Source organism: Schistocerca piceifrons, chromosome 6, assembly GCF_021461385.2.
Source record: "Schistocerca piceifrons isolate TAMUIC-IGC-003096 chromosome 6, iqSchPice1.1, whole genome shotgun sequence".
In the NCBI taxonomy this organism is placed as follows: domain Eukaryota; kingdom Metazoa; phylum Arthropoda; class Insecta; order Orthoptera; family Acrididae; genus Schistocerca; species Schistocerca piceifrons.
In genome coordinates, this window is record NC_060143.1 from 426,358,340 (window position 1) to 426,374,571 (window position 16,232).

The following is a 16,232-nucleotide window of genomic DNA, read 5'->3' on the forward strand; positions in this document are numbered from 1 at the left end:
TATAGATTTAAGTGTCAGGAAGTCATTTCTGAAAGTATTTGTATTGAGTGTAGCCATGTAGTTTGGACAAGAAGAGAATAGAAGCTTTCGAAATGTGGTGCTACAGAAGAATGCTGAAGATTAGATGGGTAGATCACATAACTGATGAGGGGGTATTGAATGGGATTGGGGAGAAGAGAAGCTTGTGGCACAACTTGACTAGAAGAAGGGATCGGTTGGTGGGACATGTTCTGAGGCATCAAGGGATCACTAGCTTAATATTGGAGGGCGGCGTGGAGGGTAAAAATCGTAGAGGGAGACCAAGAGATGAATACACTAAGCAGATTCAGAAGGATGTAGGTTGCAGTAGGTACTGGGAGAAGAAAAAGCTTGCACAGGATAGAGTAGCATGGAGAGCTGCATCAAACCAGTCTCAGGACTGAAGACCACCACAACAACAACAACAACAACAACATTATCTCGAAAGGAGGATATAAGATGAACATCAACAAAAGCAAAATGAGGATAATGGAATGTAGTCAAATTAAATCAGGTGATGTTGAGGGAATAATACCAGGAAATGAGACATGAGAAATAAAAACTTCGAGGTTTGCTGATGGCATTGTAATTCTTTCAGAGACAGCAAAGGACTTGAAAGAACAGTTGAACACAACAGATATTATCTCAAAAGGAGGATATAAGATTAACACCAACAAAAGCAAAATGATGATAATGGAATGTAGTCAAATTAAATCAGGTGATGCTGAGGGAATAAGATCAGGAAATGAGACATTGAACTAGTAAATGAGTTTTGCTATCTGAGAAGCAAAGTAACTTATAATAGTTGAAGTAGGAAGGATGTAAAATGTAGACTGGTAATGACAAGAAAAGTGTTTCTGAAGAAGAGAAATTCGTTAATATTGGGTATAGATTTAAGTGTCAGGAAGTGTCAAGTGTAGCCATATATGGAAGTGAAATATGGATGATAAACAGTTTAGACAAGAAGAGAATAGAAACTTTTGAAATGCGGTGCTATAGAAGAATACTGAAGATTAGATGGGTAGATCAAGAAAGTAATGGGGAGATACTGAATAGAACTGGGAGAAGAGAAATTTGTGGCACAACCTGAGTAAAAGAAGGGTTCAGTTGATAGGACACATTCTGAGGCATCAAGAGATCAGAAATATAGTACTGGAGGAAAGTGTGGGGGTAAAAATCGTAGAGGGAGACCAAGAGATGAATAGAGTAATCAGATTCCGGGGGATGTAGGTTGCAGTTGTTATTCTAAGAGTAAGAGGTGTGTGCTGGATAAAGTAGCTTGGAGGTCTGCCTCAAACCAGTCTTTGGACTGAAAACCACAACAACAACAACAATCTATTAAAAAAAAAAAAAAAAACCCTATGCCAGAGTTGCACTTGTGGAATTCAGTTTGAAATTCCATCAACACCACACCATCTTTTATTTTTGAGAACTTTATCTTGTAACTTCAGAAAAGGATGTTGGTGCTTCTTCTTATAGTTTCTGTAGCACAACTTGCGACTGTTCAAAGTTTAGCCTGGTATACACATACAAATTAGTTATGCTCCAGACTCACATATGTGATTTATTTACTGTATAAATTGAGAGGCTGTGTAAGTGAAATTCTGCTGTGCTATCCATACATTGCTTTCTTCACTTCCCTTCTGATGTATAGTATTTTGCTGCGGGGAAGCTCACCTGGATCTAATACTGTATTTAAATGGCAAAAAAGGCCATCAGATGCATTGTAGGACTCTCACCAAGAGAATCATGTAGACACTACTTCAAGGAAATGAAAATTATGAGAGTACCAAGTTTATATATTTATAGTTGCCTAGTGTACATGAAAGAAAACGTGGATAATTGTGAGCTTAGGATGTCAGTACACCATCATAACAGAAGACAGAGACATACAATAGAAGCACCATGCCAGAATAGCAAAGATCCACAATAGCTATAAATATCTTGCTGTCACATATTTTAACAAACTACCCAAAAATGCCCACTCAGTGCCTCTGAATAAATTCAACAATGTAATAACAAAGTGGGTAATAAACAAAAGCTTATATACAGTGAAAGAATGTGTAATAGATGATTGGAGTTTCAAGATGAGACTATGCTAAATTATAAATTGTAATATTTTATGAAGCTACCAGTGTGGTATGTTGATTCACTGTGCCATATTTTATATGGCAATATAGAGATAAAATGTATGATTATTATAACTGTATACAGAATATTCAGATAGAAAGAGTCTAACATGATATGCTGATTCATTGTGGCATACTGTATTTGGGTTGCAAAAAGTGATCAGTATATGTTACAATGTACTTTTCTGAAGTTGTTACTTATATAAAAGCCTCCTTGAAACACAATTAAGCAAGGATAATTGTAAAATAAGTGTAATGCTATAACTATAAAACATATGATGACACCAATTACATGTAAACATGTTCAAAGGTGAATAAATATTCTATTCTATTCTACCTATCAGGACAGGGAAGTTAGCCTGATCAAATTCAGATATTGAATTAATGATGCCAACCTTCCTGAGCATCTTCATAAGCAGGTTTCCATTCTTGCTTATGCAGATCATGGGCTAGGACCTCAGTGGCATGACACAGCGTGTAATTAATTGAACTACAAAAATTCATAGTTCACATACAGATGGCAAACATACCATTTCTTTGCATAGATTATGTCTGTCATGCAGTGTCGAGGAAGGGTATCTGACCAATGATTCAAGAACTTTTTAAGAACCATCAGGTACAGAACTCAGGAAGTAGGAAAAAATGTGATGGACTAAAAGGCAGTAGAGTATTGATAACACTACTACGAGTACCAAAAGAATCATTGTGGGGATTGATCAATACTGCACAATCTGTGTGCAAGTTGTTTTGGGATAATGTCTTGCTGACAATGAACAAATTTGCACAGAGGTTTGATGAGGAACTGCATAAACATTCTGTGATGTTTAGCAATGACCCATTTACACTGAGGTGACAGAAGTCATGGGATAACTCCTAATATCACATTGAACATATTTTTGTCTAGCATAATACAGAAACTCAATGTGGCATTGAATCAACAAGTCATTGAAAGTCCCCTGCAGAAATGTTCAGCCTTGTTGCTTCTATAGCCATCCATAATTATGAAAGTGTTGGCAGTGCAGGATTTTGTTCGTGGACTGATCTCACAATTATGTCCCATAAATGTACAGTGGGATTCATGTCTGGTGATCTGGGTGGCCAGATTATTCACTTGAATCGTCCAGAATGTTCTTCAAACCAGTCACTAACAACTGTGGCCTGGTGACGTTGTACATTGTGATCCATAAAATTCCATTGTTGTTTGGGACATGAAGAGCTTGAATGGCTGCAAATGGTCTTCAAGTAGCCAAACAGAACCATTTCCAGCCAGCGATCATTTCATCTGGACTAGAGGACTCATTCCATTCCTTTCCGTGTAGTCACAGCCCACACAATTATGGAACCACCCCTAGCTTGCACAGTGCCTTGTTGACAACTTGGGTCTGTGCCACATGTGAACCCTACCATCAGTTCTTACCAACTGAAATCTGGACTCGTCTGATCAGGCTATGATTTTTGTTAACAAAGACTCTCACACCTGTCGTCTGCTGCTGTAGCCCATTAATGCTAAATTTTCCTGCACTGTCCTAAAAACCAGGTTTGTCATACATCACACATTGATTTCAGGGATTAGTTCACACAATATTGGTTATCTGTTACCACTGACAACTTTACTCAAATGTTGCTGTTCTTGATTGTTAAGTGGAGGCCTTTGGCCACTGTGTTGTCCGTGGTGAGAGGTAATGCCTGAAATTTAGTATTCTTGGCATACTCTTGGCACTGTGGATCTCAGAATATTGAACTCTGTAATGACATCTAAATTGAAATGTCCCATGCATCTAGCTTCAGTAAGCTTTCTGCTTTCAAAATCTGTTAATTCCCATCATGCAGCCATAATTACATTAAAAACCTTTTCACATGAATTGCCTGAGTATAAATGACAGCTCTGCCAGTGCACTGTCCTATTGTACCTTGTATGCATGATACTCCTGCAATCTGTATATGTGCATATTGCTATACCATGTCTTCTGTCACCTCAGTGTATGTCAGACCATGAACATCAATATGTAGCCTCTCTACACTACAACTTGTCTTTAAGGAAAGGAAGATTACCTAGGAAAACTTGTGATCACACAATTACAAGTTTGGGTGGAACATATTTTAAAAGTGTTACACGAAACATACCCTACAGATAAAATTGATAATATTTCAATGTGCCCCTCATGGTTTATTTTGTAATACTTCTTTTTCCCATTTAGCTATGGGTTGGTATTGTCACATTGGTTGTGCCAGTGTTAGTGGTGGTTGGTAGCTGAAAGCCCTACACGAGGCCACCATCACCCCCCCCCCCCCCCTCCTCTCTCACCACCAGTAACCTGACTGAATTTGTGTACCCCATCTGCTTCTAGAGTCCAGAGTTAATCTTGTATTAAAGTGTGAGACTATTTTTTAAGTGTTTACGTATCATATAACTGAGAGGGGATGTGTGTCCTGCTCCGGTATTTATCTTGTTGGATGTGAGAAACCTCCAAAAAATTACATCCATGCTGGCCAGCAAACTGTCCTCAAACATAAATTGCTGTGTAGATTCAACTCAGAGCATGTGCACCTGCCCAGGTGACCTTGAAACGAGTTCCACTCACTACCACCAGAGCTCGGAGGATCGCGCTCTAGTTTTAACAGAGCGCGATCCGCTGCTGAAGGGTCCTTCCGGTGCGGCGTACTTTTAACAGGTACGGCTATCTAAGGGGGGGGACCTCACTTTTTTCCTCTAGTATATAGCAGAAATATAACAAGACAGTGATGCTGAAAGGCAGCACAAATTTTGAAGTTACAATAAAGTTAACTGTATGCAGATAAATTAAGCATGTGGTGATATTGTTCTGTAGAAAATTGGCTACTGATTTATCACCTATTGTTTGTCCACCAAATGCTTATTGGACATCAATACTGGTTGGACATGCAGGTGGCAAACTGCCCTCTAATTCGTTGATGCCAGCTTTCGAATGCAGCACTACTACTTTCTTCTAGTTGTTCTTTGCTTGCTTTTGAGCTTATGTGGACCAAATTTCTTTAATCCCAAAAAGAAAGAAAAGGCTTTGTTCCGTATGATGTCAACCAAAGGTACGTTGTGTGGGAGGCCTATATAGGTTGTGTAAATTCGTGGGAGGGTAGTACTGATGTCAGCTGCATTGGGACTTCATGTGGAATCAATGATGAGGAGTGAAAAAGTATGCCATACCAGGATTTGAACGAGGAGTCTGTTGCTCTTGCTTACTAGGAAGTTGTGTTAACTGTTCCGCAGTTCGGATACAGTGTTTATTGCAATTGTGCGGACTACGGTATTTCTGCACACCTCTCAGCTGACCCACTTTCCCATGAAGCACCATTTATGCACACTCCCCAACCATGACTTCCATTCTCGCTACTTTGAGATTCCTGCAGGAGGTCAAACATAATTCTGCATCCACTCAGTAGGTAGTGGACTCATTGCCAATTGAGGGGAATCCATTATGTGAATGCATTGTGTCTGTTCTCTTGGACAGGCCTGAAAGAACAGACGTGTTCATATGAAAGACCTATACAGGGTGCATCACCTAAAACTTGCACCACAAATATTGCGGAAATGGAAAGTGCTTATGATGTGCAGTTTTCACAGAATAGATTGGTAGTCAGGGGCTCTCATTGCTTAGCCAGTAAATGGATTGTAATAATGTTTAGGAAGTGTATTTTTTGTGCAAATGTATGCTTTTAAATGGAACAATGCCTATTGACATTAACAAACTAAAAGAAGAATATCAATGGTGTTTGTTGCAGGATTCTAGTAAGAGTCACTTAGGAGCTATTGTGTTTTGAAAAGTTTCCACGCCGACACTTGTTTGTGCCATTCAAACTATGTAGTTGCTGGGTACAATGTTGTTATGTTTGCTTACAGTGTGCTTGTGTGTTCCTTGAGTGCATTATGACTTACTAGTCAGTCAGTGTGTGATAGTCCAAGCAGTAGACTGTGAGTGGATGATGGGGTTTACCAATGTAGAGAAAGCCAACATACTCATCGTGTATGAAGAGTGCAGGGACAATGCAGTTTGTTCTTGTACAGTGTATGTGGTAAGACATTCCAATAGACATTAACCATCTTGGCAATCATTTATCAACCTCTGCAACCAATTATGTATAAAAGTGTAGTGTAACACCTAGTCAGTTTAATAGAAGGAAACAAGTGACAATGACAGAAGAGCAGTAAATTAATGTTCCTGCTGCTGTTGCAGTTAATACGTACATTAGCTCCTGGGCAGTTGCCTGAGGAAGTGCCTTGAGTCAGGCAAGTGTGCTACACATTCTCTATTGACCTAGGCTTCATCCCTATTGCATATCTTTCCATGGTGAGCTGCATGGAAACAATTGTGAGATTCATGTTAACAGGCATTAAGACACAATAATTCAGTTGTCTCATGTTTCTTGTTTAGTGACGAAGCCACATTTATCAGACATGGCCAGGTGAAATGCCGAAACAGGTGCTGTTGGTCAGTTGACACTCCCCTGTTGGCTTCTTCAGGTGGAACGCTAGCGTCTGTGGGAATGTAAACTTGTGGTATGGGATAGTGCACCATCAGCTCATAGACCTGTTTTTCATAGACAGAACATGGAACACGCACAAGTATCACACCCTCTTAACAGACCACCTTCCATGGATGCTAGACGTTCCTCTGCAGACTGGAAGGAATCTGTGGTATCAACATGATGGCTTTATTTGGTGCACAAAGTGCTATATCATGTCTTCATGAATTGTTTTCACATTGCTAGATTGGAAGAAGAGGACCTATCCCTGGATTTGATACCTGTAGACTTTTTTCTGAGTGGAAAGTTGAAAGATGCTCTCTACAAGAGCGAGCTACACCTGATAATATACGAACATATTATTGCAGTCAGTTTGCACATCTGTGCTGAAATGCTACCACGTATACAGCAGTAATTCCATATCAGACTGTAAGCAAGTATTGCCACTGCTGGTGATTATTTTGAGCACAACTTGTAATGGTCAATTGTGTCATTACTTGTGAGAATCCACATAACTAGTGTATGCGCTTGTGTTGGTCTTCAATGTGTGCTACGACATGTATTTTACAAGTGTCAGTGTGGGACTTTTCAAGATACGATATCTGATAAATTACTTTTAGTAGAATGTTGCAACAAATGCCATTGACATCGTAATTTACCCTACTTTTAGTTTTTTAATATCAATAGGCATTGTTCCATTTAAAAAGTGTGTGTTTGCGCAAAAAAATACACTTTCTAAGTGTTATAATAAAGTACACTCTTTTGATTGGCTAACATGTGAGGCCCAGACAACCAATCCATTCTATGAAAACTGCACATCCATAGCACTTTCCATTTCTGCAATATTTGTGGTGCACGTTTTACGTGAATTTCACTCTGTACAGTGACTGATCCATCAAGGCAATGAACAGAAGGTAGTTTTCCATAAATCCAAGTACAGCTGGAATTCACCTCGTCTGAAATGTAGTTATTTTAGTGAGTTTCCGGTTTGAGGAAAGGAACATAACACAGTCTTACGTCATGGATAAAAGATACCCCTCTTTGTGGTGAACATATAAGGTGTTTCAGAAGGAAATTGATGTACATTAAGAGAGAGTAGTATTGGAAATTTTGAAGAGGAATCATGGTAGAAACATACTGTGTGTTCTTAATGCCTCTCGAAATACACCTGTTGGAAACAGGTTTTGCATGTAAAATCATAACATTACTGTGTATTTAATGTCGTGAGGAGTTAATGATAACCAACTAATTGGTCCAGATATTGCAAACAACTGTCTGAAAAAGAGGGTGATGTTTACAATTCCTTGTTTGTTACTGTAGAACTTGTAGATGTTAAATCAACAAAAAAGGGAAACAAGGGAGAAATGTTTTGATTACATTCTAAATGCTTTTGTACACGTTAAGGAAAACTGTAGACAGTAATTCCTAATACCTAAACTGTTTAAAATACAGTGAAGCTACGTATAGAATTTTCGAACATGCTTTGTCAAAGGATATTGGCCCTAAAACACAAGAATAAAAAAATCTGTCATTTTACCTTTACCTGCAATATATCTGACTCTATATTAGAAAATTACATTGAGAATAGAGTGTATAATTGTGCAATGACTTCCCTATAGACTCCTCCAAAGCATCAGATTTTTTGTGTATGTTTGCATCTGTGTGAAACACCATGTATGTAAATTTTCATTTTGAGCATGCCTTAGTTCAGTTGAGCCATAACTAGAGACTAAACACTTCATGTTGAAAGTGCTCTCTGTTTGTCACCAGTGAATCAGTGTGTTGTTTGTCAGATTGGGGGGAGCTGGTAGGTAGTGCCGATATTATTAAGATTATCAACGTTTCAGTACTAACGTTGTACCATGTGAATGCGGTGTAGGATGTGCCTATTCTCATTATTTTATTGCCTCACCTTGTAAGTATTCTAGAAACTGCTGAAAGATGTCAAAGAATATTAAAAGGGAACAGATAAGGTTCGACTCCTGGCAATGACACAGTTCGTGGTACTTGCTCCTAATGAGTGTTTTATTTGATGTGACATGGCTTGAAAACCGAGAAAAGTTTCTCATTTTCAGTTTCAGTCTTTGGGTGACAAGAGGCGAAGAGGTGGTGACATAAACTTCCTGATCACCAAATTTTCAGTTAATGCCCTCCATCAAACCTTGTCCAGAGTGGATGAAACTAAGGATATGATGCTGTTGATGGTGATCTGTCTGCCGGTTAAGGACATCAAACTCAGCAGTCTCCTTGGAGCCATTTGAGAGGAGCAGATTTTGTGCCAGCACTGGAATTCAGACTGTCCCTTCTCTTTCACCATCATTACCAGCACTCATCACAGTTACCAAGAACAACAGTGCACTTAAGGCACTCATGCTTTGCAAATGGAAGGAGCCCAGTGGTTTTGAATAAATAAAGCATTTCTGATTTAGTTGACCAAACATCCACTGCATATTACAGGCAACAGGGTCATAAAGTATTGAAATTTTCAATGTGCTATTGTTTTTCGAACTTCTACATCTACATCTACATGGTCTGTGAGAAGAGTGATTTTTGATAAGCCTCTGTGTCATCCCAAGTCTCTCAAATTTTACCTTCATGGTCTTTTGTAAGATATACATAGGGGGAAGCAATATATTGACTCACTCTTCTAGAAATATGCACTCTCAGAGTTAAAACAATAACCAAACCACATTGTAGAAGGCCTCTCTTGTGTTGTCTGCAACTGCAGTTAGTTGAACATCTCCATGACTTGCCCCTGTCACATTTACTAGAGGAGCTTGTAACATAACATGCTGCTGTTTTTTTTTTATTTTTTATTTTCTTTATTTTGTCTGTCAATCCTATCTGGTGTTGATACCAGATTGACACACAGTATCAAGGTGTTGGTTAAATGAGGGTTTTGTAAACTGCTTCTATTGTGGGTGGACTAAACTACTTCAGGATTGTTACTACTAATTTCAATCTGACATTTGCATTACCTGCAATTAGTTTTATGTCGTGATTATTCCATCTTAATTCACTGCATAACGTCTCTTAGTGTTTGTTTTTTTTTTTGTTTTTTTTTTTTTTTTTTGCATGGAGACACCAACTGGTGTCTTTTGCAAACGTCATAGCATTTTTTTACAAGTTTAGTCGACCTGCCAGCGCTTTTGTTTGGTAAGTTTCATCATCTTTCTTTTTAGATATATTTTTCCCACGTGGAATGTTTCCCTCTATTATATTCATATATATATATATATATATATATATATATATATATATATATATATATATAGAATAATTTATTTTAGTTTAATATTAATATTCACTTAAAGAGTATAAACACTTGTCAATCAATCAATGTTTCAGTTTCACTTTGAATAAGTTCCCTTTGTGGCACCTTATAGAGCTCGGTAATCTGTTGTACCATATTTGACCACTAATGCATGGACTATGGTCTGTTGTTTTTAATTTTGTTCTTTGTCTGTAGTAGCAGTCTTTATTTCTTGTATTATAGGCATGCATATCAGAGCACTTTGTTTCTTTGTTTTGATGTGTCACAAAAAATATAATTAATTTGTAAAGGTACAGTGAGTAGACTGTGAGGTATTTATGATGAACAAAGATTTCCCTGCATGAATCTCTATACCCTAAAACATGGATAATTCTGATTGCTCTTTTCTGTAGGGTTAATATTCTGTTCATATGTATGTCGGCAGCACAACCCCATATATTTTTATAGGTGTGACTGCTTCAAGTGGTTGTCCTGCAATCCTACAATAATGGGTCATTCTACCTATATCTGTGTAATATATTGCAGTTGTTTATGTCGAGGCTCAGTTGCCATGCTTTCCACCAGACATAGGTCCCTTACATTACTTCCTGAATTTTGCTACAATTTTGTAGTGTTGTGACTTATCCGTGTACAACGGTATCACCCTCAAAAAGTCTCGTGAAAGTTCTGACTTTCCACTAGGTCATTCCTATACACTGAGCTGACAAAAGTCATGGGATAGCTATGCACATACACAGATGGCAGTATTATCATGTATACAAGGTATTAAATGACAGTGTATTGGCAGAGCTGTCGATTGTACTCAGGTGTTCCATGTGAAAAGGTTTCCAATGTGATAATGGTCACATGAAGGGAATTAACAGACTTTGAATGTGGAATAGCAATTGGAGCTAAAATTCATTAGACATTCCATTTTGGAAATCGTTAGGGAATTCAGTATTCTGAGACCCCAGTATCAAGCGTGTGCTGAGAATACCAAATTTCAGCTATTACCTCTCACCATGGACAACTCAGTGACCAACGGCCTTCACTTAATGACTGAGAGCAGTTGTGTTTGCTTATAGTTGCCTGAAATAACTGCAGAAATCAATGTGGTATGTACAGTGAACTTATTCATTAGGATAGTGTGGTGAAATTTGTCATTAATGAGTGATGGCAGCAGACATCTGATACAAGTGCCTTTGCTATCAGCACGACTTCACCTGTAGCGCCTCCCTGGGCTCATGACCATGTTGGCTGGTCCGTAGATGACTGGGAAACTGTGGCCATGTCAGATGGATCCCAATTTCAGCTGGTAAGAGCTAACAGTAAGATTTGAGTATGGCGTAGACCATATGAAGTCATAGACCCAAGCTGTAAACAAGGCATAATGCAAGCCAGTCGTGGTACCATAATGGTGTGGGCCGTGTTTACATGGAATTGACCGAGTCCTCTAGTCCAACTGGACTGACCATTGACTGCCATTGATTATGTTTGAGTACTTGGAGGCCATTTGCAGCCATTCTGGACTTCATGTTCCCAAAAAAATATGGAATTTTTTTGGATGACAATGTGCCATGTTACTAGACCACAGTTGTTCGCAATTGGTTTGAAGTTCTTCTGGACAGTTGTAGCAAATGATTTGGCCACCCAGATTGCCAGGCATCAATTCTGTCAAAGATGTAGGGGACATAATACCACCTCATTGTATAATGTGATAAGTAATGGTTCTATAACACTCCCTTAGAGCATGCACAAAGTTATGTTTGCATCTGAACATTTCTCTGCGTTAAGAATGACATGCTGTGTTCTGTTTGCCAGAAACTTTTCAGTCCAATCACACTGCTAAGCTGATATTCTATACTCTCTTAGTTTGTTCACTACTCAGCAGAGTGGAACTGTATTGGAAGCCTTCTGGTAGTCAGTGAACAGGGCATCAACCTGGGTGGCAATATCTACTGCTCTCTGGGGCTCATGAATGAATGGAGTGAGCTGAATTTCACATGCTCAGCTGAACCGCATTCTTCCTGACAACTGTAATAAAAATTGATTGACACAATAGCAGAGGCCATTTTGTTGAATATACGTATTATCACTTCTCAGTGATCTCTTGCCAATCTCAAGAAAAATGAGATGCTCAAATGTTTAGAAAGATGGAAATAATGAATATGCGTGTGGCCTCAAATGATTTCTAGTTATTGTTTGACCACAATTAACTTAACCAAATACAAAAATTTGCAGCATCAGTCTTGAATTCTTTCGTGTCAGTACTCATACTCATCATTTTCCGGTGGAATGCTATGCACCTGTAGTCACTTACTCATCCACTCCATGGGGACTATTGATGTGATAAAACTTGTCGCTGTGTAAGGACACAGTTAAAGGTTGTAAAGGTGGCGTGCTAATATGCGATGACAAATAAATCCCTAACAATGTGAGCAAACTCTTTTCTGATGTGTATGAGGGGCATTCAGTAACTAATTGCTCTTTCTTCTGTGGATGGGGGGTGGGGGGTGGTCAGTTTCACTTGAAAAGATGCGGAATTTGTCGTCGGATATCATGGAATATTCCCTCTTCAGCCTCTATAGTTTCCAGAAGTTTCAGTAGTTGGTGGCCCTATACATAGCTTTCAAAAAGGCAGCTATAACGGGAGCGCATTCCAAGCAGAGCGCTGTCATTGAGTTTCTTTTTGCGCAAAATCAGAGCAAGTCAGATACTCATAGGCACTTGCAGACTATCTAAGGAGATCTGATAGTAAGTCATTGGGCGTTGCATCTGTCATTGCAAGCTTGTGGAACACAGCTGTGACACTTGCAATGTTGGAAGGTGTGGACACACTCATTCAAGGTGATTGATGGATCACAATCAAGAACTCATTGCGCAATTGGATATCTCTGTTGGTAGTGCTGACACACATATCCGCCAGTTGGGGCACTCAAAGGACTGCACCTGCTGGGTTCCTTGCTGCCAACAGAAGACCATAAAGAGCAACAAAAGGCCATCTGTGCAGAATTGCTTGAGCATTATGAGGCTGATCATGACAATTTTTTGTCGAACATTGTCGCAGCTGATGTAAAATGGCAATACATGGAGTGGTGCCACACCACCTCTCATCTGAATAAGGAGTTCAAAGCTGCACCCTCAGCCATTAAAGTAATGGTGACAGTATTCTGGGTCCCTGAAGGCGTTATTCTGTTTGGTATCCTACCTCATGATGCAGTGGTCATTTTTTAAGTGTAGTGTGCTATCCTCATGAAATTGAAGAAACGACTTCATCATGTTTATCTCCACAACAATGCAAATGAACTTCTCCTTCTCCATACAACACAATGCTTCACATAAGTCTGCACATTTGAGAGTAACCCGTAAAACTTAATTGAACTGTTCTTCATTATCCCCCCACAGCCTGGATCTCACATCTTTCAATTTGCATCTGTTTGCCCGAATGAAGTATGCACTTTGCAGGAAGCAGTACATGAATGATCGGGAGGTTATTTATGCAGCGGGACATTGGCTCTGGCGTCAACCAATAGAGTGGTACCATGTGGGTATACAGACCTTCCCCAGTAAGGTGGTGTAAGGCCTCGTTGTACAGAAATTATGTTGAAAAATAGGGTTTTGTAGCCAAAAGAATGGGGAATAATGTGGTCTGCTGAAATCATGAATAAAATCAACCTGCTTTCAGAAAAAAAGTGTTGTGTTGCTTATTGATCATCCCTGGTACGGTCACTTACAGCAAAGCATATTTCATACAATCACTACTTTTTGTCTTCCATTTCTGAATGGTCTGAGAGGAATTTCACCATATGTATGAGGATGAGTCAAATGAAAACTTGAAATATATACTAACAAATCGAAATTTCATGCCATTATCCTGTAAGTTGGTAAGAGTGCTACAAACAGCATGCAGAATGCCTTGTAGGTGGCAGCTTAGTGCAGATTCATACATGCCGTCACAGTATCGGTATAAAGATGGCCGCCCCACTTGCAACTTGTAACAGGGAAGAACAGCGTTCTGTTATTTGGTTTTTGCACAGTGAAGGTGTGAAACCTATTGAAATTTATCAACGAATGAAGGTTCAGTATGGTGATGCACGTTTGTCACAGCAGCAATTTTACAAATGGAGTAGAAAGTTCGGAAATGGTGTGACTTCAGTGGAAGACGCTCCTCGTCCAGGTCAGGCACAAAGAGTTGTGACTCCAGAGAACATTGCAGCAGTTGAAGCCATAGTGAAGGAAAACCACTGAGTGACACTGGATGACATTGCAGCATGTTTACGGATTAGTCATGGGTCAGCACATCACATTGTGCATGATGTGCTCCAGTTTCACAAAGTGTCTGCAAGATGGGTGCCACGGCAGCTGACTCCTGAAATGAGAGAATGAAGTGTTGATGCTTGAGAAGAACTTCCTCGGCTCTTTGAACGGGAAGGTGATGGATTCCTTGCAAGAATCGTTACTGGGGATGAAACCTGGGTTCACTTCCACCAACCGGAAATGAAGAGAGTGAGCAAAGAATGGCACCATTCCTCATCACCAAAACCAAAGAAGTTTCGAACAGAACCATCAGCAGGGAAGGTTATCCTGACTCTCTTTTGGGATGAAAAAGGCATCATTTTGGAGCATTACATGCCTAGAGGGACCACTGTCACCAGTGCATCATACACAGATGTCCTAAAAACTCATCTGCGGCCTGCGGTCAAATCAAAGTGACGTGGATTGCTGTCAGCAGGTGTCCTTTTGTAACATGACAATGCAAGGCCCCACACTGCCTGTACAACATTTGCAACAATCACAGACCTGCATTTTGAGTGTCTTCCTCTTCCTCATCCACCATACTCATTAGACCTTGCCCCAAGTGATTTCCATATGTTTGGACCACTCAAAGACGCAATGTGTGGAAAGAAGTTCCATTCTGATGAAGAAGTATGCCATGTGGGGCATGAGTGGTTTTGTGGACTACCAGAATAATTTTTTTGTAAAGGAATTTATGCAATTTGTAAGCACTGGAGGACTTGCGTTGAGTGTGGGGGAGATGATGTTGAAAAGTGATACAGCTTTGTACCACTTCTGCACAATAAATAATATTTAAAAAAAAAAATTTAAGGTTTTCATTTGTCTCACACTCATATCTTTGTAAGTTCACACAGAACTGTGAAAACAAGTGAATCATTTTATCCGACTTGTTGGTTATTGATCTTTTAAATTTAAATAGCCATAAATTTAAACCACTGTAGATTTAAGCAATTCATCCTAGAAACATGAACCAAAATATTGCTTCCTCCTACGTGTATCTTGTGAAAAGACCATGATGTAAAATGAGAAAGATTTGAGCTCAAGGAGGCAGAACACCAATAAATCTTTCCACAAACAAACCATGACTAGAACAGGAAACAATGGAAGTGAGAGTGGTAACAAAATAGCCTCTGCTACACACCATAAGGGTGTTTGTCAACTGTAGATGTTGATGTAGGAACGACCTTTACATGTTACAGCAACCACACAGCCAGAGAGAGAGAGAGTATTTCAGCACTGTCTTCTCACTATTTCAGGAACTTCGATCCAGAGGCAGCAGTAGAGCGGATGGTTGAAGCAGGTGTCCTGCAGTCAGGGAAATATGCTGACAAGAAAAAGGGGACATTCTGGTGACTTATTCTCTCACTTGATGTCAGTTCTTATTAGTATAGTTATAAATGTATGTATGAGTAAAATAAAGATCTCTTTGTTACTTTATGTAAAGGATTCTTTCTTTGTGCATTCTGCAAGTCAATATAACCAGGTCTTATCTCCGCCTACCTTAGCATTGCCCAGTTCTACACTGTCCTTTCTAAATGCAGTTGCTTGTTGCAACTACTTGTCTGTCCACTTGCAGTGCATTCACACTGAGACCATATGTCGTACAGGAACCTAAGTATGTGGTTGTGACATATCTTTTAGTACTTCAGACTTGTGATAAATACAGGGTGGCACACAAAATGTGTTACCATTTTGTTTTTGAATATAAACTTTACTGTCAATACAATCTGAAAGGAACATATACTACAATGAAGAGCTGTCCATAGAGATTTGTTCTAACTCTGCACATGCTCAATATGTCCACCAATTCGTTTCCTAACATCCTTCAAATGAACACTGAAGTTAGTGATTACCCTATGGCACATGTCTTCCTTAATTTCACTGCAAGCTTGAAGAATAAGCCTTCTGAGCTCCATTAAATCACGTGGACGTTTTGGGAAAATTTTTTCCTTTAGGTACCCCCAAAGAAAAAAGCCACATGGATTGAGGTCTGGACTATTGGGGGGCCAATTTTGTCCATCATTGAAGCGACCTGGAAA

At 39.3% G+C, this 16,232-nt stretch overlaps 1 protein-coding gene across 1 annotated transcript in view; it reads left to right on the plus strand.

The window, feature by feature from the left end:
* The window catches only part of LOC124803132 (cytochrome c oxidase subunit 6C), a 40,642-nt gene extending 25,012 nt beyond the window's left edge, over positions 1-15,630 (plus strand). Inside the window, exon 2 of the mRNA XM_047264312.1 lies at positions 15,450-15,630. Within this exon, the coding sequence (XP_047120268.1) occupies positions 15,450-15,546 (97 nt within the window). The 3' untranslated portion in view covers positions 15,547-15,630. The remainder of the gene's footprint in view (positions 1-15,449) is intronic.
* Positions 15,631-16,232: the final 602 nt, after the last annotated feature.